This window comes from Papaver somniferum, chromosome 5 (assembly GCF_003573695.1).
Source record: "Papaver somniferum cultivar HN1 chromosome 5, ASM357369v1, whole genome shotgun sequence".
NCBI lineage: Eukaryota > Viridiplantae > Streptophyta > Magnoliopsida > Ranunculales > Papaveraceae > Papaver > Papaver somniferum.
Window position 1 is genome coordinate 212,558,275 of NC_039362.1, and position 27,686 is coordinate 212,585,960.

The 27,686-nt window shown below is 36.3% G+C and overlaps 3 protein-coding genes and 1 long non-coding RNA gene across 9 annotated transcripts; 2 read left to right on the forward strand and 2 right to left on the reverse strand.

Moving 5' to 3' along the window:
- Window positions 1-4,175: 4,175 nt before the first annotated feature.
- LOC113278563 (signal recognition particle 14 kDa protein-like) lies at window positions 4,176-6,349 on the forward strand. The gene is made up of 4 exons (XM_026527373.1): window positions 4,176-4,251; window positions 4,707-4,800; window positions 4,885-4,988; window positions 5,916-6,349. Exons 1-4 carry the CDS (start codon window positions 4,249-4,251, stop codon window positions 6,087-6,089), a joined length of 375 nt encoding a protein of 124 aa, XP_026383158.1. The 5' UTR covers window positions 4,176-4,248; the 3' UTR covers window positions 6,090-6,349.
- Window positions 6,350-6,911: 562 nt separating this feature from the next.
- On the reverse strand, window positions 6,912-9,853 carry LOC113284550. The gene is made up of 4 exons (XM_026534049.1): window positions 9,729-9,853; window positions 8,742-9,011; window positions 7,707-7,958; window positions 6,912-7,429 (listed from the first exon to the last, which is right to left on the reverse strand). Exons 2-4 carry the CDS (start codon window positions 8,958-8,960, stop codon window positions 7,163-7,165), a joined length of 738 nt encoding a protein of 245 aa, XP_026389834.1. The 5' UTR covers window positions 8,961-9,011; window positions 9,729-9,853; the 3' UTR covers window positions 6,912-7,162.
- A 157-nt stretch (window positions 9,854-10,010) lies between these two features.
- On the forward strand, window positions 10,011-14,318 carry LOC113284552. 6 transcript variants are annotated; one of them, XR_003328219.1, is made up of 10 exons: window positions 10,011-10,143; window positions 10,882-10,940; window positions 11,104-11,208; window positions 11,284-11,403; window positions 11,706-12,162; window positions 12,319-12,501; window positions 12,850-13,014; window positions 13,325-13,535; window positions 13,739-14,025; window positions 14,179-14,318. It is a non-coding gene; the product is annotated as an uncharacterized LOC113284552 (long non-coding RNA). The 6 variants fall into 6 exon arrangements; XR_003328222.1 differs by lacking the exon at window positions 14,179-14,318 and having other exon boundaries at window positions 11,706-11,938; window positions 12,054-12,162; window positions 13,739-14,151; XR_003328218.1 differs by lacking the exon at window positions 14,179-14,318 and having other exon boundaries at window positions 13,739-14,151.
- Window positions 14,319-14,338: 20 nt separating this feature from the next.
- On the reverse strand, window positions 14,339-15,577 carry LOC113284551. The gene is made up of 2 exons (XM_026534050.1): window positions 14,920-15,577; window positions 14,339-14,778 (listed from the first exon to the last, which is right to left on the reverse strand). Exons 1-2 carry the CDS (start codon window positions 15,503-15,505, stop codon window positions 14,627-14,629), a joined length of 738 nt encoding a protein of 245 aa, XP_026389835.1. The 5' UTR covers window positions 15,506-15,577; the 3' UTR covers window positions 14,339-14,626.
- Between the last annotated feature and the right edge of the window lie 12,109 nt (window positions 15,578-27,686).

Below are 27,686 nucleotides of genomic sequence, written 5' to 3' on the forward strand. Positions count from 1 at the left end.
AGAGTTCTAATAAATAACTCGTGTCGTAACGACACTGCTATAATATGATATCCGACTGGTGTAATTTTTCTTATTTACGGACTTTAAATCATGTTCCTTTGCAAGAAAGTTTTCTGTTTTGTTTTAAGCAAAAATAATGTCTATAAATACATTATAAAATTATTCATATACATTATCCAAAAACGAACACAAAATCATTTAAGTAATAGTGTGTATGCATATCTCACTTATGAGTTATGAATAGAAATAAGTAAATAAATTAAAGATTCGTCATGCCATTAGATTAATTTCCCAAATAAACAAATAAATAAATTAGAAATAAACAAATAAATCTCATTTCCCATTAGATGCATCGTGCCACCACTAAATCCAATTAATGCATGTATGATATATTATGATTTTATTTAATATTTCTTTGAATATCTTGAGTTAAGAGTTTATGTAATAATTAAAGATTAATAAATTTTGATTCATAACGAGAGAGGTTACTGAAACAAGGACCGTCAGATGTCTTTCGCTGGGATGAGACTGGGATGGTCGGATGCAACGTTTGTCTCTCAAAATGTTATCCGACCGTCCAAGGCTTAAAAACCTATGATGTTTTGTATTATAGATATTTATAGTTCCAGTACATAACTACAAGTATGTATCAAAAAACTTGCGGTGACAACCTCTTTTTCTCAAACAACTATATCTAAGTATTTTATTTCAGCATAAATTTCAATGTAACAAGATCTATGTTTCCCTAATATGGTGTCGATTATTAGTATGTGGAGGTAAATTCCTTAAGGTTGGACTGAGAAAAACCATTAATATTAAAATGTGGAGGGTATTACTATTTTTAACTGGGCTAAGTTGGGACTATGAATTTTTATTAATATATAGAGTTTATCAATATATAGAGTATCAACATATGGAGGTTTTACTATATATATTTTTTCAGAAAATTAGAACTTATTCCAAATTTGTTGAATCCAACAGAAGAGAGTTTACTCATGATCGATGAATATTATGGACTCTATAAAATTCATGTGCAATGACTTAATTTTGGTTAAGTGTTTTGTAATGCGATTGTGTTTTATTTATTAAATGTTGGTCTAATTAAAACTTAATGATATGTAAAACAAGTTTGGATTGGAATATTAATTTTAAGATAATTTTCATTAATAAAAACAGAATAATTACATTAAAAAGATTGAAATTAAATTACATCCATAAACTATCAATTTTCCTTTCCATTTACCTGACCATTAAAGATCCAATTGGTTAGGTTTTGTAGAACAAGACTGTTGTTCAATATAGCAGAGAATTTATCGGTTTGAGACTTATTTGGTGGTTAATCTCATCTGAATCTTCAAAACCTTGAAAAGTAATTAACCTGAGGGGATCATTCTTTCTGAGGGAACATGATAGGAATCTGCCAATGGGTGACCTTAAAATGTTGATGTGGTTGAGACAATTGGGGTATAGAGAGAAGATTGCCTACTGCTTCAATGTCTAAATCACCATTGGGAGTCAAAGTGTCAGTTGTCAATTGGTTAAACTAACCTACAAGAGTTATTTCCATCTCAATGAATTCAACACCTGCCAATACTTGAGTATCTAACACTAAATTCGGAGTATAACTATCTACTACTAGATTATGCATTAAACGACTTCTTAAACTTTTATGACTTCCACGACTTATAAAATTTCGTTGACTTCCACTACCAGTACTTCAACCTCTTGCACCATCGAGATTTGAATGTACACCACCATGACTGGAATATGTTGGAGTAGTGATGTCAAACAATATCATGATTTACTTCATATTTATGCATCTTTTCCACGTGGAATTTCTGAAATCCATGTATTAGATGGTTATAATCGTTCAACTTCCTCTGATACTGCTCTGGTGTAGCTTTTATCCCCTAATGCGGAAGCCCGTGATGTACCTTCATTACTAATTGAACAGTAATCACATTTTCTTCTGAAGATATAGTCTATACTTCCCAAGTAAATTGTGGCATACTTAACGATGAACCCAATAAAATCCTACATGTCTATAAAATCTATTTTTAGCCCCCCTTGTAACTAATATCTGGTTCCGCCACTGACTACTATGATACGAAGGAATGAAGATATTCATAACCAAGTAGCAACCTACCTAAAGTTGGAAAATCCATCCAACCTATGAAAGGTACTCAATGTCATCACTAACCTGCTTGACCAAATCCTTTGCTTGTTCCCAATGTGGACCATCCCTTTTCAATTTCTCCCAGTCATCTTGAGAAATCTTTCCACTTGGATAAGGGTTAATGGTTTCATCTTCTTCCCTAAAACTGAAAAAGGTGTCTTTCGTCATAATATCAAACACCCTTTTCAGAAATAGGAATGTATAACTCAATCTACTTAAGGCTTGGTTGTATCATATGTTGGGTTTCCACATCTTCGAACTCAGGGATTGATTGATAAGGCATCGCAACAATGTTATTACTTTTTCTACACGACTGTTCGATCCTCTGAAAAACAGAAGCATATTGATCATCTTCAATATATTCGGTCGTCCAATTATCAGTATTGTACTTCTGTATGACTGGAAAAAATAATGGCGTTATTGTAAATATAAAGTTCACAAATACAGAAGCACATATACCAACATACCGAAATTAATAACATTTTTGGGTTAGTATATTTACCGCTTCAAAATTTATAATGATAATAAAAAAATGATGGGAAAAAAAAAGAGTTCTTACCTCCAACGCTCCCCAAAAATTATTCAGGCTTTCTTCCAAAGATGAGCATTGACCAAGGTCCAAGTAAAGTTCAAATAGAGTAGAAGACCTCCAGTTATATGTTGTTGCAAGCTATAAATCTTCTAACGACTCAATAAAACCAAGCAATGCCACTGAACTACCGTTTGGAAATATACATTCTATTATCCACAACACAAAACATGTTCGAGCTCCTCATAATGTTATTTTCTCTATCTTGTTTATTTTCATGGAATAAATAGGTTATTTTCTCTATCGTGTTTTCATTCATTTTCCTAGCATAATGCTATAAAAAACTTTTCACCCCAGAAACCTTTAATCCACGGGCTTTTGGTTTTCGATGGATTGGATGTCTTTCTGGATCAGTTGAGTATAACTAAAGTCAGTATTTCCATCCTTCTTCTATCTTCCACTTTAATTTTTAAATGGAAGTACATTTCCTTCACATGTAATTCCCGTCAACATGCACAAATCTAATAGTGTAACTTCTGTAAACTACATATTCAAAGTTAAGCTCGGTTAAAAATTCATAAAACTACAAACTAAATCTAAAAATTTCAAATGCAAGAAACAAGAAACTTACCGCATTTCGAAATCTTTGGAAAAAAACGTATTTGTAGTCTTCCACTATCGTTCTAATATAACTTAACAATTTGGGTCCTACGGTTTCTAGGTTGCATAAAATATAAATGCCACCAAGGATATCTATCTTAAACAACAGGAGGAACGTACTTGGAAATTGTATTGAACTCAGACCACCCACCTCTTAGAGTGACTGAATTAACTCTCTCTGGATGGCCAGATTTGTGCACGAGGAATATACCATCACCAGCTAGTTGACTAAAATTTTGGAACTCATACTCTTTATCTTGCTCATAATTCGGTCGCTGGGATGCTGATTGATCCTTTGACTTTTTGTTTCTGTTTGCTTTTGTTTTCAAACTCACATTTGGAGAGAAATAATTAGGAAGCAGAGATTTTTGTATATGAAAAATTGGAGAGAGAAAAAGTGTGAAGGAAAATTAGTAGAAGGTGTAGGTGTTTATATGCGAAGTAAAGTCGAACTTTAGCGATATATTGAGTCGATCGTTACATCGAGCCATATAAATAAACTCGTCAGCAACAAAGAGTCTATTTCAATGCTGGAGTTAAGATCGATAACATCTCCGATGCTGAACCATTTCTCCATAGTGGTGAGGGTAGTTTGCCAGGCCACCTGGTATAAGGAATGGAAAATTACACCACGGTGCATAGAAACCGGCCAATAAAAAGGAAATGAACAAGGGGGCCCCGGCCCCGTCTGACCTATTTTACACCCCTAATTCAGACGTATTCGCTGAAAATCTTGGGTCGAAATATCAACCCTGTTTTGGTATCGGCCACGAGTCAGTATACAAAGCCATTCTAGTCAGACAATACAGAGACTACCGAAGACTTTGCTCTAACATTAAAACAAAACGAAGCAGAAGAAAAAAAAGCCCCATCACATACAGTCATGGTAACCCTCTCCTTCTCTTAGATCATTGATTACTTTTCATGGGTTTTTGTTGTTTTAGGGTTACAGAATTGGTACTTATGTTGAGGGGTTCGATCTAGTTTTCTGTGACAAAGTTACTTCTTTTGGTTCGATTTCTGAATTCTTTATATGTTTTAGTTCATAATTTGAGATTTTAAGGGTGAAATAATTCTGGGTTTTTTCTTACATTGCATCTGATTGTGGGTATTGGGTTTACTAGCTTTTGTTGGTTCTTTGGGGTGTTTTAGGTTCAATTCCGTTTGGTTTAATAGAAAGGTTAAGTTGACAGTGATCTAATGCTTGAGTAATTTGTTCATTTATCTATATGGATGCGTTTTGCGGATACATGTGTAGAATTTGAGTAATTTAGTTGAATTGACTTCAGTTTGATTGAAAAATTAAGTTTGATAGTGATCTAATGCTTTCAATTTTGATAGGTTCTTTTACAACCAGACCCGTTTCTCAATGAGCTTACTGCCATGTACGGGAGAAGCACGGAAAATGGATCAGTTTGGGTCACCTTTAAAAGATGTAATTTCACTTGCCTTGAAATTGAGTTATGTTTCATTGCGGTTTTGATTTTGATTTCGGACATTGGTTTGTTTTTTTGTCTAGCATCGATGAAGTCTAAGGCAAAGAGGAATAAATTGGGTGCAGATGCTCTTGAATTTAGATGCCTTGTTCGAGCCACTGATGGTAAAAAGACCATCTCTACTTTGGTATGGTTCATAACTATTTATCTCTTTTATTATTGAATGACATTAAATTGTTGAGTTATGGGAACCCTTGTCTTATGGTTAGTGTTATTATTAAGTTAGTAGTTCAAATGAGAAAATTATCATCTAAACTCTGTGCTGTTACAAACACTTACTCCGGCTCCATATATCTATTGACTTGTATTAGCTTAGGATATATTCCCGCATGGTTGGACGATATGCTATGGAAGTCCTGATTTATACTAGTGCACTAAGTAGTTGATGTCCTGTGCTGGAGTCACTTTAGACACTTGCCGTCAAGTCCATCTTGAAGAAAACCAACCATTATGATCTTTCTTCAATCACTTATTCTCATTTAATAGAAATGCCTTGTTGACAAATGTTCACATGGACGAAAGAGAAATTGATATAAAAGGAAAATGTAGAGAAAGATATTGAAATTGAGCGGGGTATGTGTGGGAGTGGTTCTCTGAGTAGGAAGCCCATAACAGTCCTATACAAGTTAGAAGTTGGCATATCTCCTACATTGCTCAAATAAGTTAACTATGAAAGGAGGTGAGTTTTTATGACGTTATGTGAAGTGTATTTACTGATAATTAAGGGACCATGGACCATGTCAACCGATAGCTCCCTGTGCACCTAGGGTGAAGAAATCTTAATAGGGTGCCAACCAACATCTCTCTGCCTGTTAGTGCTTGTTTCTGTATTTTTTTATCTTCGTGCAAAACTCAGATTTGAATAGTATATCATTGCCTGTGTTTGAATGGTACACGTTTGTTTATGGACATGAACTCCTCCCAGTTAGATATCTGTCTGAACTCATCAGATTGTTAGGCTAACTCAATGTTCTTCAGAATTTAAATATTTCTTTGTGTCATTTGGATTCGACAAAGCTATCATAGTAGCTTTCTTTTCTGGTTGTGGTTGCAGATTTCAGCCAAGGATCAGCAAAAGTTTCAATCTTCTTATGCAACAGTTCTGAAAGCGCACATGCATGCGCTAAAAAAGAGGGAGAGAAAAGATAAGAAGAAGGCAGCCGAGGTGAACAAGAAGGAAGAGAAAGCTCCAAAAAAGTCTCGTTCATCTACCAAGGTTACTGCTTGAGTCATATTCCAGTGTTCCATTTAATATTTTGTGCCCTTTTTCTACTAAATCGTCATGGAAGGATTTTTTGTTTAATCTTCCAACATAGAGAAACAAATGGAATTTTCTTGAATAACAATTAATTGGATATACAGCTTTTAGTACCAGTTATGTTTTCTTTCTGCGACTAGTAATTTAGATACGAAATTTTGTGAGTGTTTGGCCCTTTGGTGGCTGTGCAACTCAAAGACAGATTTTTAATAGACAGCGTCATTACTTCACTTGTCTGTTGTATTAGCATTATGCGACTCCTAAGCCCTAACCATTAACTATAACCTCAGAATTTGAAGATGTGATTTCAGCTGCCGTTGTCATTTGGCACTGTAACACACAAGGTGGTATTCTGCTGTAAATGGATACAGGTTATGGTACTCATGACCATTCAGGCAGCAAGACCTTTAAAGGTTTTCTGTAAGTTGGCCAATCTTATGTCATTGCTTTATTGCCTTTCTTTTTCTTTGTCCAAGTGGTTGCAGTATTTCTATGTTATGTATAAAAGCCAAATGCCAAATTTTGGTCTCTTGACTCCTGCATCAGGTAACTGTACATTATCTGGATGGAGCTGTACTCTGGTAACATACAAAGGAAAAAATTGTGATGGGTGGAGGTTTTCTCTGGGTCAAAATAGAATTCGGTTTCTCAAATTTTCCATTTCAGTGAGAAGTAATAACTAAAAACTAGGACAGCAAATTTTAAGAGGTTGTGTACATTCCTGAGACAAGATTGAATCATCAGAAATTGAACTTCTAATTTCAGAAGGCATCCAAAGAAATTACTAACAAGTTCAAAAACATCGTTCAAAATTTAAGATCAAACTGTGGTACAAATTGCATGCCTGGTATTCGATTTCTGAATAACTATTTCTGGATGGTGACCAGGTTCAACCTGGGAAACCATGATCTCTCAAAGAACAAATACATTTCCATAAAATGAAATCTCGTCTCTTACAAATTCCGTCTGGGTAAAAATCCCAACACAGCTTCAAAAGAAACAAGAAAGATGAAGTTGCATGAAAGTTTTCTAAAAGCACATGCCTATGAATAGGATGATCGTCTAAGACGGGATGCGAGGTAGCGTTTGTACTGTACAGGGTCATGCCACCATGTTGGAGTATTGAGGATTGCACGTTCCAACCAAAACGGATCTCTCTGTACCTGATCCTTCTTTGCCAGTCTACGGTAGAGCCTTCTCCATTTGTCACCGATACGTTCTAATCGAAGACTCTTCTTTCTTGTAACGATAAACTTCAAAATGTCCTTTCCTACTATAGCTATCTCGTCACCACGGATTATGTAGGCATACTGCAACAAAGCAATTGAGTTAGAACAGGAAGACCATGTCCAACTTTCTCAAGACACAATCATCCCTGTTGAAATCTTGTTGCCCAGTAAACAAGTTTCGACAACCAAAAAAATACCGAAGAAAAGGAAAATGAACAAGAAAAAGAAAAATCAAGGGTATCTAAGGTACATTTAAGAGAAATCCTACTTTGAACTAGGGAAATGGGAGGAAATAAGATTATTGTTATAAAAAAATTGGTGATACCCCGATAGTGAAAAGTGATGGGAGGTTTCTTACCAGAAAGAGGAAGCCAGCAGTTGCTAAGATTACTTGTAAAAATTCGTCCAACGTACCAGCAACACCTTCATCCTCGGGACCATCCCCACTCCCACCTCCACCGCTCGGTGGTGGACGACCTCCAAGTCCACCTCCACCTCCAGTATCAGCATATTCTTTATTTTGCATCTGCTCCCTCAAAATATCCTGTATGGATTTCTCTTTTCCTAATCCTCCCATAGCATTCTCAAGAGATTTCCATGGAGACGACCCCTAAAATTCATTTCAAAATTAAATCAAATGAAAATAAGATCCAAATTAAGTGGTCCCAGCAGTCCCCTCTTTCTTATATTGAAGTTTCAAACATTAACTAAAGAAGATCGGAGGTCATCCTTCACACATGAGATATGTTGCGGCTTACATTATCTAATCTTCCCCAAACTCTTCCCTTTGGGATGTTTCGTTCTAGAGTCCTAGACCTACATCTCAAGCCCTATGCCTCGACATTTGACGACGTGACTCTCACAGGAAGTTTTACACCCTTTACATACTCATCAATCAGCATATTTCAAAAACTAAGATACTCTTGGAACAAGTGAGAAGACCCTAACTGTCGAAACTGTTGGAGAACTAAATATAGTCCCACATAGCTAACTCCTTAGTCTAGATCCTAATATATAAGGTGTGGAGCCACTCCACTCATTGCCAATTGGTTTTGAGTTGGAAGCCCACACACTTCTATCAGAAACTTTATGCTAGGAAGTTGAGGCAAAATTAACAGACAGGAATATAAATAAATTACTTAATAGCCACTCGCATCTCCTGATATCATCAATGGGTGTGGCATGAACATGTGGATCCATAGAGATTGACCCTAACTATCAAAAATGAATGCTATGCTAGGAAGTAAGGCGATACTAAGAGACAGAGGTACTAGTTAACTCCATAGTTACGTACCTCAAGAGTTTTTCATCAAATAAATATACTGTTCTTTTCCATGTTTAGTTGCCGTGACTATATTACCAAATAAAAAAAAACTGGAGATAAGTTACTTACATCACCACTGTTCTCTTGTTTTCCTTTGTTTCCGAACAAGCAAACGGTAGTGCATCTCTGGTACCTAGTTGCGCAAGAAACTTGTCTCAATGGGGTTCCAAGAAGTTGAACAGAATTATTCCGAGAGACACATGATTGTGAGGAAGATAAACAACGTGATGCGCATATACTCTTGGTTTTTGCAATCGTCCCACAAGCAGTAATCTGCAAGCAGCTCATCCTTTGTAATATGTTTAGTTCCCCAGACTTCTATTCTCTCCCCATATGAATCTGTACGTCAAACAACCAGACAAAGTTAAGTTCAATTCACAAACAAGCAAAGCTTACAAAGACAATAAAGTGAAGGTGTTCATCGAAAACATTAGTATAAGGCTACTTTCGCGAGCAGTAAAGAAGAATCTCGGGCCCCTATTCAAAGAAACCAAGATGAACATGACTCAACAGCTGAACCCCAAAACAACAACCCTTGCTATATATTGTAAGCAATAAAGCCACATTTCTTATTTTTCGAAGATACTTGTCCTTTACACAAACAGTTTGGATCAGGCATTCAAATCGACTACCCCTAAATATACCTACTGTTAAACTTTTAAATTTCTCAAGGCTTACATAATGGTCATAAATTGAGTAAAGGGCTCATATATGAATCAAATTGGAGATGAAATGTGTCAATGGGGCAAACCATCTGATTAAACCTGGCAACGAGAGCTACAATTAAACCCAACAAAACAAAATCTACCCCCATGGTTCAAATTCTAGCTAATAATCAAATAAATTTGAGACTTTTATTCAACCACACCCAATTTCAGACACTATTTCTTCATTCCTAAAAATGGGTTTTCTTATCTGCATCTATAACTAGAACTGGATAAGTATTACACAGAAATTACAGAAACAAAAATATTAAAAAAAAAAAAATCTACTACTACCAATATACTGAATCTTGAACTAAACTGAAATCAACAAAAAAGATTGAAGATTTCCTACCTTTTTGTTGTTGCTTTGAATATTTATGGAGGTTTTTCTTCTTGTATTTCTCACAAGTTCAGTTCTCTATAGTGCTATTGCTGAGTTTATCTGAACTAAAAAACTTGCCCTTTTGTGAATATGGGATATTTTCGCCCAAAACTCCTATGCCTGTTTATAAGAAAGTGGATATTTAAGCCCATCTGGTCTGAATCAGACATGAGTCCGATTCAGCCCTCAATCAGCAAAACCAAAGCTTTTGAGCTGTAAGTTAGGTCATTAATTCAGTCTCTTCATTTTTCTTCTTCAACCCTCCGAGCCTTTTCTTCTATCCATGGATTTCGCATCAAATTAAGATATTACCCGCCTGTTTCACACATCATATGATTAAAAAGAAGCAATTGGATGGGAGTTGTTGTGTTGATACTTTGATAAGGTATGGTTCATAAAGATCCAATTTTTCAGTTTTAGTTTTGATTGTTGATGAATAAATTGTGTCCGGTTGATGAACATTAGCTAAAATAGAATCTGGGTTTTATGAAGTAGCTGCATATTTGAATGATGGGTTTGTATGTACATTTTGTTTTCTATTGGACATTTCTGTGGAAAAAAGAGCTGCCTCGAATCCGTAGAAATGCAAGTGAAAGATACATGGACATTAGTTGGTAACAGCCCTGCATTTAGAAGTTCAAATTAGAACTGACTAGGCAAATTGAAATGCCACATAGAGAGTATTTGATTAAATGGTCACTGATGACTTTTCTGTAGCCCTGTCCATAGGGAATGGCTTCAAGAATGGAAAACTAAGCCGAAAAATTAGCATTTTTTATTGCTTACTGTGAAGGAACAAAATAGAGTAGAAGGTATATAGATTGTCGTTATTCAATAAACAAGTTCTCGTTGAAATCTAATGAATCAAGAGCTGAAATTGAGCTAATTAGCTGGGAGTATGTTGCGCGGTTATATCACAATCGAACTGCCTCTGTGCATAGCACTTGCTGGTCACAGTTTTGTTTTTGGTATACGCACATTAAAAGAAAAAAGTTTGTGTAAATACACCAACCTAGGATGTTAGTTGGCTGCCAAACCTCTGCAGTAGCAAAATCAATTGTATCTCATAGAGCTAATAAAACAACTTCTTGATTACCGCACGTCCCTACAACGAAAATGGCAGGTTATGAAGTCCTTCGGCAACAAGTAGGACCTAGCAGATCAGTCATCTTTGCAATCACAGTAAGTAATTTGGTTTCACTATGATGTTCTATTTTCACTTTTTCTCCACTTTGTCAGCTTTGAGAGAGTCATTTTTGATCTTGTTGGTTCTGGTGGGAGATATATTTCTTCCCATTCCAATCATAATTAGATTAACTGTTCACGCATATGTACTGCCATCCAGGATTCACCAATGCACGCACCAGCTCAGTAATTCATTAATCTGAGGGCTAGTGCTGCGAGATAATACTGTTTGTGCCATTTGTGATTACGGTGGACATGTTTTGTGGTATGTGTCTATTCTTGTGTTGTAATGCTGTTTTCCTCCTTTTCATGAGTTTTGAGTATTCTATCTTTGGTGTAGAGAGTACTCTTGGTTTGTGTTTTACACTTACTAAGATAGAGGTGTAGAACTGTTAGTGATTGACGCATAAAACGATGGAGCGCTTGCAGATATTGTTTCTGGAGTTGTGATCTCTGGGAGGTAAAACCGTTATGCTGCAGGGTAAATTACTTGTGTCTTAGCAGTCCTGTTGTTTGAGATAATGTTCCTATGGTGTCAAGTTTATCTTGTTGTGTGGATACAGTTGTGTTGGGGAGTGTAATACATGCTTTCATGCAACTGTAGGAGCTGCTGATGCTGATTCAGACTGTGAATCACCAGGCCTTTCTAAGGCTAAACTAGTTGTAGGCTGTCTGCGGGGTCCATATCTTTATTTCTTCTTTTTATTCTCTTACAGAGATTTTGTTTTTTAAAGTTTTCAATTTTGTTTTGGTATTGTGCAGGCGTCAAAATGCTTTTGTCTGGAGTCAGCCCTGGACTACCGATATAATCTACATGTGAAAAAATGGGCTTGGTAGGCTGATCTGACGATGCAAGAGTTGGTATGTGTTTGCTGCCGAGAGATGGAATCTGGGATTGAAGTGAATGGTGGTGGGTTTGGTGGGAAGGATGCAAAAATTATGATTTTTACATACTAATTCCCAATGCAAATTTAGCTTGCTTGATCTTTGGTCTGGTTAGTTTGTTTTTTATATGAAAATTGGATCTTTATCGATTTCCTGATTGGGTTCAATTTAGCAGGATTTTAAAGGTTTTAGCATGTTTATAGTTCTGTGTTTACTTGTGTATAGAACAGCAACTCTGCTGGCATTATGTGTTTTCAGAAAAGCTGCGATCAATGTATCTGGTTGTGCCAAGTGTTTATCTGATTGCTTATCAACAAGTGACAAACCCATTCTGGTATGTAGAAGATTCTCAATTTTTTAAAATTTTGGTTTCCTGATTTTCGTTTTGCCCACTAGTGCTGGAAAAGTTCTACGGTTGTCATGCATGTGAATTTCATGTTGAGGTTTTGTTAAATGTGGTGTGTGAAATATGTGTTGTTCCAATATGCAGGTTCCTTATGGACTTGAAAATGCACATGCATTAGAATCATTGAGAGCAGAATCATCATTACTTTGCGGAACCAAAACCAGTTTATGACTCCATTTTGCGGATGTTACTAGTTCGGTAATTAATCCATCAGAAAGTGGAAGCACCTAAGCTTGAATCTTCTAATAGCTGTACTGCAAATGGAAGGTATTGTTAGAATACGGGCATCCAACTCAAAACCAATTGGCAATGAGTAGAGAGGCCCTAAGGGATTATAAACCGCAGGATCTTAGATTGCCCAACAATGTGGGACTAATAATCTCAACACGCCCCCTCACGTGTAGCCTCGTTGGGTCTAACACGTGGACAATTAAATCGGGTGACGCGGAGTAAAGGCGCGGTCTAATGACTCGTCGCAAATATCCTGCTCTGATACCATGTTAGAATACGGGCATCCAACTCAAAACCAATTGGCAATGAGTGGAGAGCCCCTAAGGGATTATAAACCGCAGGATCTTAGATTGCCCAACAATGTGGGACTAATAATCTCAACAGGTATGATGATTGCAGACAAACAGATTTTACAATAAATGGTTTAAATATTGCATTGGAGGCTTGAGATGGAATTTTCCCAGGGCCACAAGATGGAGGACCAAATGGTCTTCTGGATGGATTCAGAGAACCCTGCCTTTTCAAATTTTACAATAGCAGTGATTAAAGGTATGTTTTTTGTGTGATAAGTTACTATGCCGTCTTTATCACTAGAAAGATTCATGTTGTTGGGTTTTAATTAGTTATCTTTTCATTCTTGAATATAGATTTTGAATCCTTCATTAAATTGGTATGGGGATTCTTTTTCTAAACTTACAAAAAATGATATGATGATTCCACATATGAAGGATCTTTTACTTCTATGTTTTTGCTTTTTCTTTGCCGTTTGACATAGACCTTTTCTTAGATTAGGCACTCTTGTCTGATTAAAGTTGATTATTCTAATGTATGATTTTTTGTTTACCAACAATGGTTTCAGACAGATATGACCCTGTGGCAACTGTATAATGAAGGACGTGTCTCAAAGAAAAAAGATTCTTTGGTGTAGTTATTACTACTGATGCATGGCTTTCATCTTCTCTTTCAGATGGTATTTTGCTACTGTTAAATGCTTCTCATCTTCTGTTTCAGTAGATATCATATTGTCGAGAAAGCAAAGGGATGCTAACATATTCGGGATCTTGGTGTAGGTATGTTTCATAATCGTGTTGTTATCACACTATACTTTAGCGCTTCTTTTAGACTGGAAACCCTAGTTGTTCAGCTTAATTCAATCTCAGTTTCTTCAGATTTTAATAAATCTTTGTAGTTCAAGATCCAATGTTGTGTCAGACAACACGTTTATTTGACTATGGACCCAGACTCAGTTTCTATTTGGCAAATGTGAATGCAGCTGGTTATCTATCTGAATATGATAATCAAATGAAAGCAGTCACTGCTGGAGCAGGGAAGAAGATGTATACTCTTCTTTTGGGAAAGCCCCAAATTGAGTATTTTTGTCCAGACATCCAAAACTGTTGCGGTGCTCAACTGCTTGAGATGATTACGGACAGGTTATCTGACAAGATTGCCTCATTGTGGGCAGTTTGATGTTTCTATTTCCCAAACTGCAATTTTGGATAGCAAAGATATGTTTTCCCTAGTGGTTAAACCTTATGAAGCCGTTCTGGCTTTCCAGAGGTATGCTTACAAATTATTTATTTTTGGAGTAGAAGCATCGGTAGGTATTTTCAACGCCTTGTTGTGGATTGTGGAAGCAACCTCTCATGTTCAGAATTTCACTATGTAAATAAAATAGTTCTTTTTTGATGTTGGATTTACTCTTTCTTACAGTTCAATGTTGATGGAAGCCCGGAAGAAGCTCGTTTTTACTTCATGAAGGGTTGTTATGTTGAATACTTTCATCAGCAATGTCTCTTCTATCTACCCACTTAAAGATGCACATGAATATGTCTGGAGTTGGTTCCAAGTGCACAACAATGAACAGATTCTGTGGTTGAAATATTTTTATTGCTCCAATAAATCAAATTACTGAAAAATAAAATTCCCCAAAACAATAATAAATCAAATCAAATCTTATTGTATACAACATTACAAATGTTGCGATGGATTTAGTTGTGGCATTAACACTGGATCTGGACCTCTCACCTAACGCATCTCCAACCACAAGTGAAGTTTGGTGTTGCACAACCAAAAACAATAAGTGATAATAAGACTGCAACCAGAATCGGTGGGAATCGCTGCACATCATAAATTAATGTTTCCATGTGGCTCCAATAAATCATCCAGCTACCACCATACCTTCCAAAGAATGATAATCGGCACAAAGCTTCATGGATGATATTCCAAGTAATGCATCATCTAGCGTTTGTTTTTCATCCCAGCGATCTCGGATACCTTGATTCAACCTTCTGATGAACCCACTCTTGATACCTTCACAATATCGCAAGAAATGAGCAACATTTACAGGATTCTTATCCTTCCAACATATCTTATCAGAACCCTTGCCGGAATTCAACAATGATGGATGGTAATCAAACCCAACTGAGTTACCAACAACATATTCTTCCATACCTTGTATTAGAGATTCCGGCACACCATGATAATCCCCGTAACTCCATATCCAAACACGAGCCATACCTCTCTGCACTGCCATGACTACTTCTTTCTCCACATTTCTCTTCTCCTCCAGCAGCAACAATGAAGGACTAATGTTAAGTTCAAATTCTCCTCTCTTTTGATGATTGACAATTACCGGATTCGTCAGATTTTGATCAGCAAGCCTAACCGTTACGCGGGTTATCGTCCTTTTCACGTGAGATTCATTAGGCGGATAGAGAATATTTTCTACAAATTCACTTGTGTTAAGAACAACTCGACTGATTTTGTCGTTCGAGACGTATAAGAGATTAAACCGCCGCGAAGCGGTGGAGGCCTGGTGGTTTTCGCTGATGATGTTGATTTCGAAACCTTTGGAAGCTTCATAGTTTGCCCACAGAGAGATTATTGCAACAACAAAGATGGATAAGAAACGGATGCTAATGCTTTTGAAAGAGTGAGAATCATCACTTTGACCGAAACCGGTATCTTCTTCGTTTTCGCCGGAGGAGGTGGTGGTGATGAGAGGCTGAAGAAGGAAATGATCTTCGATCAATGACATTTTTAGGTATGTTGTTCTTTGGAAGAAACAAAAGCCAAGTAGAGTAGTGTAGTACCACACTTGTCGGGAAAAAATCAATTATTGTGGTGCCAACCGAATAAAGTGGCATGTATATAGACAAGACAGTGATGTTGGTCGCTATATAATTCGGGGCCACTATTTTAATTGCAGTCGTTATAACTCCTTATCTTTTTATCTCCTGGAAAAACGACCACACTCGATTAGACTCTTTGTGGACTGTTTTGGTGATTTTTTTTATTCTTTTCTAATCAAATCAAATCATACTTCGTAGACTAACAGCTTGTTGGTTTCAAGTTTTTTAAATCCCACGAATTGAATTATAGGGTAATCCAATTCCTAGAATTGGATTCCAAAAAATGGATTCCTTGGTTGGAAAAAGTCTGTTTGGTTGAGGTAATTGATTTGCATTGTAATTCAAATCCATAATAGCATTAAAATATCCTTGCTATATGAAATTGTAATACCTATAATTATAGATGATTACAGCCAAATATTCTTCCCAAATGTTACTGGTAATTAATATCTCCTGACACAGAATCAAAAGAGATTTACAATACATGCAAAGAAGAAATAGGGAATACGAAAAAAAAATGAAAAGCCAAGAAAACTTGCCAAGAAAAATTCCAGTAAAACCTAACTAGCCATGGCCATCTCGCTTCCTCTCTCGCCTTTCTTCTTTTCTCTCTCAGTTATTTCACAAGAGATATATTGAGGAATGATTAAAAACTCTAGTTTTGATTTGAGAAGGACAGTATAGTAATGTTTACTCGTATTAGAAGGGACAATTTAGTATTTTTGACACGATTCCCTTGTTTTTCCACGGAATCGAATTCCATTCCATCGGCCGATCTCTGCAATGGAAAACACGGATCTAGGGAAAATCGGATTCCGTAAGAATTGGATTCCAGAAAAATTTATACTGTTCGGTTGGGAGGAATTAGGCCTATTCCTTTGGAATCCAATTCCTAGGATCCCAATTCCCCGAATCGAACGCGCTGTAAAGGATAAGGTTGTGATGTATTGTCCTACTCTCGATAGGATTTGCTCGAAACATCAAAATACATCTGGCTAATGTTTTGGTTGTTTGATGGTTGATTTGTTGCCCTCCCGTCTATGTTGAGGCTATGAGAGCTTTCCAGCCGCCGAGCTACCAAAAGAAAAAGCATGGTGAATAATACCATCTCGGTTTTTGGGAAAGAATTATTTTTAAAAATTATGTTAAAAATAAAAAAATAATAGTAATTCTTTCAAGAAAACAAAAGGTGTATAGGAAAAATAGTGGGGGTTAAACCGTTAAAAGGAGAATGGGCTGCAAAGTGCAAACCCCATTAACTTGTACCAGAGACTCCGTGTATGACCCGTTTTCATTTGTACCATCATAATAAATAATTCTAAGGCTCCCGAAATGTACCTGCAACACATAATTTATGAGGCTGATACCGGCTCTTCTAAGGACTGATACCTGTCCATATAGGAAAAAAGAATCCAAAAAATCGTGATCATTGGATCGATGGACTGATATCAGCCCCTAGTATAGCTAGTAGAGCTGGCAAACGGGCGGGCCAGGGCTTGCCTGTTACGGGTTCCACGGGTTCGGGTTAATACGGGTTAAAACCCGCGGGTTAAAATTCTTCACGGGTTGTCATTTCTTCAACCCGTTCCCGTAACGGGTTGAACCCGCGGGTTCACGGATTAGTCCGCTCATGACTCAATTCAGAAATCTCATTAATCTAATGGTTCTGATTCCCCTCTTCTCTCACCCACAAAGCCTAGCCTATCTATCTTTTTATTCCTCGTGTTTCTCTTCTCTCCGAAACTCTTCACAAGCCAAAATTCTACTCAAAAAAAAAAACCATTTTCTTCTTCTTCTCTCTAATCCATCTTCTATATCACGAACAGATCCTTATGAACCAAAATCATTTTCTTCTTCATCTCTCTAATCCATCTGCGTTGTATCTCATCTTAGTACTATGTAATTATGCGCTAAGCTTGAACATCCACAATACTATGTTGTCGGGATGGAAGCATGGAACAAATGAGAAAAACAGAAAGACCAAACAATACCATTGTTCCATAGATATCTTCTTACAGTAATCATCCCACAATAGAAACTACACCGACCAACCTTTTTACTTGCATAGTTATCACAAATTCACAATAAATGAGTGAATGAATGAAAGCTTTAGGGAAACAGTAAAACAAGGGTGTACGTGAATTTACATTACTGAATATCCAAATGTATCAGCAAATGAAAATTCTGTAATCATCAGCAACTTTGGTTCCAACATTCAAGTAGTTGACATCAAAGACATTGTCTCCCAGATCCCGTGGTTATAAAACTAACAAAAAAAAACTTAAAAAACAAAGTCAATTAAATCAATTTCCAATACACAGTCAAATGCTGACCTTCGTAGATTGTTCTGACGATATGGGCATATCCTGGAATGAGATCTTCGTAAATGATTCCTCCTGGATGGGCATCAAGGACCACCAGCACTCCTATAAATAGGAAAACAGATTAACTAACACAACAATTCATGATGGTTTCTGTTCTTTAGCCAAATTATATCATCAAATGCACTTATTGGACAGGGAATTTCTACTGTTCCCTTTGCATTTTGCACACATGAAAAGGATTACATTTCATCTGATGTTTAAGTTTCTGTGATTCCCCGGACGAATAAGTGCAACTCAGTCACCGGTTTACGGGTTGAACTCGCGGGTTCACGGGCCGGGACGGGTTAACCCGTTTACTCACAAGCCGACATTTCTCCAACCCGAACCCGGCTTGTTTGAAAACAAGCCGAGCCGGGTTCGGGTTTTCACGGACCGGACACGAATTAACCCGCGAATTTTGGCTTGTTTGCCAGCTCTAATAGCTAGTATTAGCCCATATACCCTGGAGACTCCGGGTGGTCTACTACACCTTCATCTTCTTGTTGGCATAAACATGGAGTCTCTGGGATTTATTAATTTTTGACATCCACTTTTGTTAAGGTCGCCGAGTTATGGTATTGCATTTTGAATATCAAACGAAATAAAGTCGAATTTGGTGTGGCACTCACATTTGTTTATTTTGTAAAAATTGGTCTTTATCCACCAAAAATAGGTCTCACGACTCTCGCCAAATGCGATGAATCAAAATTTCCTATCTGCATGGCCCAGAGTGAAATCAAAAAAATTAAAAGTTTACGGTTGGTGTTAATATACTACGGTGATAAAGTTATAGCGTGATGATATCAATGACTGTTCGAAACTCGTCATCCAAATTCTTTACCGATCAGGGACGGTACTTGGGGAGGTTTAGGGTGTTCCAGCCACTCCCAAATCTCAAAAACTCACCTAAAAGTCATTTTTTCATGTGTTCTTTTTGGAAAAAAATAATAATAGCCCTCCTAAAAATTTAGTGTTTAGCCTATAGTGCTATTTTAGCCCACTTAGACTTTGAATCCTGCTTCCGTCGCTGTTACCGATCAAAAAAAAACGTTACCGTTTTGGGAAAATTGAAAAAATAGACATTAAGGTATATTCCTATGCACATGTCAAACGCTATTATTTGGCATTTTAGTACCCATTATAGGTATGCCAAACTTACCTGCCTATGTGACAGGAATGGCATACAGGCATACGAGATGGAGTTTTTATCGGGCAATATAGATTCCGTCGTTCGATGGTCTTTCCATTTCTCTATAGTCTTTTCATCTCTAGCAATGGTCTTTTCATCTTCGATTAAATTTATATATATATATATATATATAATCTCTCTTCTCTCCTACTTTTTCACTTGTCTAATATATTTTTATATGTGAAGGGTTCCACTTAATATATTATAATACTAAAAATCTTAAGAATATCTCGCCACATAAACATAAATATATTATTTATTTATTAGGGTCTCACCCAACACAATTAAATATGCCCCTATATTTTTAATAAAATTTGTGATATCTATCATAGCGGAGAAATTCATTTATCATGCCACATGGCATATCAAATAAATTTTTTTTTGAGATGGTGCATAAGGATAGGCCTAAAAGATGTTCATTTACCCTCGTTGAATTTGGGGATGGGGTATACCGGTTCCAACCCCCATCCATAGGAGATAGATAAAGGGTGACTAAATGTAGTCAAAAGACTAGATTACCCTGATCTTTAGAATTGTGACAGTGTCATCCTATTTGTATATTTATTTATTTAAGAAAATATGTTTTAAATTTCTCTTTAACATATATTATTTTTCATATTTAATTTATTTTGCAGTCGTCATGTCGACTCTATCACATCTTCATTGTGTAAACTGATATATCATAGCAACTTTACACAAAAAAAAATAGGGTTGTCGTGGTTTTAAAGCTCAACTATGACGACTCTTGTCAATTTTGAAACAGTCGTCATAGTTCTATATTTTACTCATAACAATATTTAAATTTTATAAAACAAATAGATCATGAGAAAGTTGTCAAGGTTCTTATTTATAGACCGTAACGATTTTGCTATGTCGTAATGGTACAAATTTATTATCCATCATGACTCTACTTGTCTATTGTCTTAAATTTCAACCATGACGATTGTGACAATTTTGAAATAAAAAAAAACATATACAATTTTCCATTATAATTGGTGAAAATGCGGGGTACCTAAATACACCACCAACTTTTTCATAGGCATTCTGTATGGCCAAAATCTAAATACAATTCCGAGAGTTCAGCTTAACGAATCTCAATCAAGGACTAATATTCAAAGTTATATCTTTATCTCCTACAGTCAGAAAGTTTACAGAGACATGTCTGTGAAACTAATTTACATGTGAGAGTACTTGGATGATTCCAAAGATCAATATCCAAGAAACAATCAAGTCGTATCCAAACAAATTACGATGGACTACTTTGATTGATGGGTTATTTGGTTTTTGGTACTCAGGTTTTGACCAAAACTTGAATTTGGTCTAACATTTGTCCAGCCTTTGCGTTTGGTCTAAAGACAAACGTTTACCTGCATTGACTCCGTCAAGTGATGATGATGACGATTTTCAAAACCCTAATTGTCATTACCAGAACCTAAAATCCTAGAAACCCAAGACAGTTTCTCAATCAAAACCCTAAATAACTCCATCAATATCTACTGTAGTAGTCTCGAACCCTCACTTCCATGCCGTTTCTCGCATCAAATCTGTCTCAAACTCCAGCTTCCAGTAACAAATTCAATAACCGATCTCAAATCTGCATTTGCATCACAACAAAGTAGCAACCATCAACTCAGGTGGTCAATCTCTGCACTTTCAATCTTCGCCCAAAACCCATGAAAATCATCCATTTAATCACCATCTTGTCGTTCCTTGGTTTCAATTTGATTCTCTATTGGATTCATCTACCAGCAGTTCTACATGTTCTTCTCGTTTTATATCATCAACAATAACAGTAGCAGCTCAATTCTTCTCAGCATCAACAAATCAATTCCAAATCCATATCGAATTCACTTAAATTCATAGCCCATCTTGCAAATACCCACTATTAATCTCCATCTCTCTATCTAACGGCAACATCTCTCTAAACCCATTGAACTAGTCCACCCACCTGAACTTTTCGGTGTGAAGAGATCTTGGCACCTGCGTCATGGACTAGGGTCTGCAACTTGGTTTAGAAGAAGATAAAGATAATGGATTTAAATGTACGATAAGACAGGGGATTGCAGGTTCAGTTCAAGGATGAGATGCTGCTGGTGCTCTACTTGGTTCTGGTGATGTTACTGTATACTAGATGGTTGTGTATGAGTCTCCGATTAGATTTTTTTATTTATTTATGTTTGAGCTGTGTTATTCAAGAATTGGAAGCTAAGGTTTTCTGAAGAAGTTGAGATTTGGAATTTGATGGATGCTATTGTCGGAGTTGAAATGGCCAAGAACAATTTTCCGGATGGATTTTGAGTTTTTGAAGCAGCATAAAAGTAGAAGGGAAGAAAAGAAAAAGGGGAATAAATTATTTTTCGGGGTTCCTTTAGTGAATATATAATTATTTAAGGACTGCAAAAAAGATAGCTCAAGTCAAAAGTTAAACAGATGGAGTCAATGTTGGTCTTTAGATCAAACGCAAAGGCTGGACAAATGTTAGACCAAACCCAGATTTAGGTCAAAACCTGAGTACCAAAAACCAAATAACCTTGATTGATTTACATATAACCTGTGATATTTCAATTATAAAGATAAACAATATAATGCGGAAAAAAACACATACACCAGAAGTTTTGTTAATGAGGAAACCGCAAATGCAGAAAAAACCCGGGACCTAGTCGATATTGAACACCAAACTGTATTTAGCCGCTACAGACTCTATACTACTATAATTACTTAGGACTGGAATATAGTTGAGACCGAATTAAACCCTCACGGAAATTCAGTTACAGTCGCGCTCCTTATGCCTCTTGAATCCCGGCAAGATTTCATGCAATTGATTCCCTTAGCTGACGTCCTTTACATCCTAAGAGTTGCTTCAACTTAATTGTGGCATTTAAACCAATCTTCCACCCACATACAAGCCTATATGTGATTTCCTTTCTGATCAACGATCAAGGTGATACTCATAGACAAAGTCTAGCAAACCTCAACATCCGGACTTATTGAAAAAGCGGGGGTCTAACAACACCACCCAATATTTCGCTCAGCAATCTGTATGGACTAACTTCAATATACTTTTCTAGAAAATCAACTAGACAGACAGACTCAATCAAGATTAAAGTATATCGAGGAGTTAATATCTCTCTCTTCATTTGATTTACTCGAACTAATAGAATCAGCGAGTCTTTAATCAAATACAAGCAATAACTTGGATGGTACCAAAGACCAATATCCAAGGATCAATCTATGACAATCAACAACCAAAGGTTGGATTACTCTAATTGATGATCTAACGCACAACCTGTATCATTTCAATTATAAATATAAAACAATATAATGAGGAAATTGAAATAACACAGACACCAGAAATTTTGTTAACGAGGAAACTGCAAATGCAGAAAAACCCCGGGACCTAGTCCAGATTGAACACACACTGTATTAAGACGCTACATACACTAGCCTACTCCAAGCTAACTTCGGACTAGACTGTAGTTGAATCCCAATCAATCTCCCACTGATCCAAGGTATAGTTATGCTCCTATGTCTCTGATCCCAGCAGGATACTGCGCACTTGATTCCATTAGTTGATCTCACCCACAACTAAGAGTTGCTACGACCCAAAATCGCAGGCTTTGACAATAAACAAATCTGTCTCACACAGACAACTCTATCAAAGGATCAATTTGTCTCCCACAGATAAACCCTAAAGTTTTTCTTCCGTCTTTTGATAATAATCAAGGTGAACAGGAACCAATTTATAATACGGTCTTATATTCCCGAAGAACATCCTAGAGTATCAATCACCTCACAACAATCTTAATCGTATGGTAGAGAAACAAGATGTTGTGGAATCACAAACAATGAGACGAAGATGTTTGTGATTACTTTTTATATCTTGCCTATCGGAGATATCAATCTCAAGCCAATCAATCTGATTGTACTCGTATGATAGAAGATACAAGATCAGATCACACAACTACGATAAAAGTAGTATCGGTCTGGCTTCACAATCCCAATTTAGTCTTTAAGTCATTAACCTGGTTTTAGAAGAAGAAAACCAAAGGTTAAAGGAGAATCGACTCTAGTATGCAAATTAGTATCACACGTAAGGCGTGGGGATTAGTTTTGCACACACTTGACAATGCACTCTTCTAGGTTTGTTAACCGTACCCAAACGTATGCACTTGTTGGTTTAACAATAGTTAACCAAAAGGTTAGCCATATGAGCATTTCATATCAACCATGTTCTTCTTCACCATAACTAGTTCAAATGACTTCAAATGAACTAGTTAGAGAGTTTTTCAATTGCAAGGAAATCTTATGTACTACACAAGACACAATTGAAGCAAAGATGATTTGATTCACTCGAATCGGTTCATGAACTTTTATAGACACGGTTTGCAAACTGCATTCCTTAGTCTTTTTAAGTTTAAGTTCAGAAATCATCTTCATATATATAACCTTCTCAAGTTCGCAGACTAGGTTTGCGGACTTAAGTTACCGGGTAGAGTTTACAAACTCCAGCAGAAATTCTCGAGTATAAGAACTTCGCCGATTCGCGGAATGGGTTCGCGTACTGAGTTCGCGGACTTAGCTTCACACAAGTAGTTTGTCAACTCCAGCAGAAATTCTCGGGTTTGAGAACTTCGGCAGTTCTCGGACTTGGCTCACGCCATCCTTCCGGTTCTCTTGATCATCAAAGTTGGCAAACTTTGGTTCAAGAAATATGACTTATACATAAATGTGTTTCCACAACAATGCTTATGTCAACCATTGGTTATTAATCTAAACTCTCATTTCAATCATTGAAACGTTCTTAGAGGACGTTATATAGTTGTTACACCATTTCTCGTCAAAGCAATTTTCAAGATGATTGAAACATAACATGACTTTCGTCACATGGTAAAGATAAACTTGATTGAAGCGAAAAGCTTACCAACACATATTTCGAGATATAGATAGGCGAGGTATACTCGGCTCGAAATACCAAATGTGTATAATCCAAGTCTATATATATAGCACACGACTTCTTGTCTCAAAGAGTAGGAGATAGAGTAGATAGACTTTTGAGTGATAAATAAGTTCAAGTCTTCACATACCTTTTTGTCGAGAAGTTCCACCGGTTCCTTGAGTAGTTCTTCTACTTGTATGATGAATCTCCACGAAGTCCTTGAGATCATCTACACTTTCTATCCTAGTCCGAGACTTAGCTATAATAGACTAGAAATCTAGATTATAGTTTTGATCACTAACTTTTATAAACATGCTTGAGATAGCAACGCATGCGAGTTCGACCGAGCAATTCTCTAACAATCTCCCCCTTTGTCAATTTTAGTGACAAAACTATCAATACATATGGAATACAAAAAAGATAAAGAAACTTTAGTAACTCCTATTCCACATGTCTGATCTTCAACATTCCTCGAAATCTTCGTCACTTCCAAGTACTCCAATGATCCCAAAGGTTGTAAGTTTAGCATCACCGTTGTTGAAGATCCATAGCTATAACAATGAGAAAACATAGTTCTCGATCATTGTTATACACTTTCATGGTATTATACACAACGCCAAAGTTCAATTGTATCACAACTTAAACAATAATACTATGGTGATATGTATCACTCCCCCTTAGTCAATACTCCATCTCACATGGAAACCACTCCCCTTTACATAATGATCCGAAAAGCATATGTATTTGTAGTATAAACTACATATTAATTCTCCCCCTTTTTGTCAATAAAATTGGCAAAGGTAAAAGAACGGGATCATAATGAAATTTCCGAAAGAGACATTTCATGACTAAAAGAAAAATACACACCAACTAATTTAGATGCAATCATAAATCCGAAACTAAATGAATTCATCAAGAATTTTAAAGATACAAGATAACCCTTCTAATATTCCACAGCCTCACTCCCCTCAAGATATTACCATTAAGCACAAGTTCAAAAAAACTCTCCCCCATTTGATGTCATTCCCGAAGGAACAACAAGAGCGACCTTAATTTCAAAAGAAAAGAAGGATTTTATTGGACACCAAAAACCATGAGAATTATTTTTTATATCCAAAAAACTCAATCAAATTAATTACAAGTAAACCATGATTAATTTAATCGGAATACGCAATTAAATTAAACACAAGAGGTGATCAATTCAATTGATTATACTCAACATAAGAGAACTTATGGAGACAAGAAAATACTCAACTAGATTAATTACAAGAGAACCCATAATTAATCTAATTGGAATACACAACCAATCTAATTACAAAAGTAATCAATTTAATTGTCATTTGTTTTGCTCGATATAAGAAAAATTACGGTGAAATAACTAACCAAACAAGATGATTAATTTAGTTCAATATGCTCGACATAACATATCTCACGGAACACCAACTAAGATAATAAATCAACTTGGTTGTATAGTGCTCAACATAAGATGCATTACGGAGCCTCATAGTAATACATAAAAATATGGATCAGGGATGATCAATACTGCGGGATACACAAGGATTTATTCTATCTTCAATCACTATTTGCCTAACGATGTTAATAGACATAATCCTTGAAAATAAAAGATTTTAACCTATCTTCCATCAAATATTTGACAATATAGGCTTAACTTTTGTATTTGTCAAAAGTCTATTCATTCTTTTACCAGTACATGAATACCGATCACAAACGACTTTACTTTTGATAGAGTATGGGACAAACATAGTTCACGGACGTAAACACCAATATCTCATAAAAAATTACAATATATCAAATCACAAAGATTAGTACTGCAAAAACATCATTCTCCAAATATTTTTAGAATTTAAACCTAAAAACCTAAAAAAGAACAAGAAGATGAAACATAATAGTTATGTGTAGTCACAATCATTGTTATTCAAGCACTAGTTATTATTCCAACTAAGCCAAAAAGAAGACAAACTAGGCAACAATGTCTTTGATAAATTCCTTATCATTCTCGAACTCCTTGTCGTCAACATCCATTGGAATATAAGGTTCGTGGAGGAAGGAGTCAATACCAATGAACCGTCTTGGATGATGATGTCGAACCAGGGCCTTCTGAATTTCCAAAGATCTTAAAACGCAAGAATTTATTTCACTAATCTTATTTCTTACATCCTTCAACTCATCAAGAACATCGAAAAACTTTTGAGAGTTAGAAGGGACAGCCCTTGGCTTTCTTGTATTCCTCCTCTTTCATTTCAAGGAAGGAGTTACTGGAGATTTCTCTTTTTCCTTGATTGATGGCTTAACAATCATTTTGACATCTTTTCCATCCAAAGACATGATGCTTAAAGAACAATTATAAAGAATTGGTTTTTGTAAGTGGAATTCACAATCTCATCAGCAGTCTTAAGATATAAAGGATATCAGGGAGGAAAAATGAATGTAGGGTTCGCAACCTTTAAACAGGTTCGTGGACGCCCAACTCTAAACTCTATAAATAGTAGAATTGTCGATAATAACCCTTTACTTTATTTGATAGACATGAAAAATAAACTAAAATAAAAACTTTTCCTAAAGCCTGAGCGGTACACAATCTCATCTCTTTTGATCAGGCACATGAGACAAGATTTACCAAACAACACAATCAATTTGTGTTGTGGTGAACAACAACTTGTCCACCATTTTCCTCTAGAGAGGAATCCTCAGACTTCTGTCTATAAAAGCGATTTGACCATACCTTCTTCTCTAATGGTATTATTTTTTCTTTGGAAACTAAGTTCTTAGACGAAGATAAAATCCTACATACCTCAACAGTCTTCTAAGCAAGTTTAAGCTTTCTTGCCAATCGATTTGCTCTTCGTTGAAGTTTGTTGGCGTGCCTCACTTGATGTTTGTACTTGTAACATCTTGATAGTTCATGACCTTTCTGAGAACAAAACGAGCACGTCAAACTTGGATAGTATTCAGGCATTTGTGGTGTGGACGCAGCTAAACACATAGTAGATCCTGAAACATTCCAACCAGAGTTTCCAAAGGATGGGTCAATTGATTCTTCCAGTTTGTTTGTATTCTCCTCTTCACCGAAACCATCAAGGTTGATATATGTATTTCTACAATTATCAAAATTAATGTTTTCACATAGAAGACCGACACTTGATTTCCTGTCTTCATCTGAATCATAGATCTCAGACATCTCATCAAGTGTTACAGCAAGACCTTTGTTCCCAGTGTATTTTCTACGATTAGGGCACTCGTTTGCAAAATGACCAAAACCTTTACACTTAAAGCACTGTGGAATATCCTCGTCATCAGCCTCGTCAGCATCCCTGTTTTTAGGAGGAACGCGATTGTGAGGTTTATCTGATGACCTAGGTTTGTCTCTTGAAAACCGTTTACTTCTCTTCAATAGAATATCCCTAAACTGTCTTGTGATCAAGGAGACTAATTTTTCAAGATCTTCATCCGAAAAATCATCCTCAGACCGATCATCCTCAGGACATAAACACTTTTACCTTTATCAAGTAATTTTGTGTTCTTCTGTGCTTTAAAGGAAACATCCTTTCTGATTTTGATGTTTGCTCATGATCAAAGAT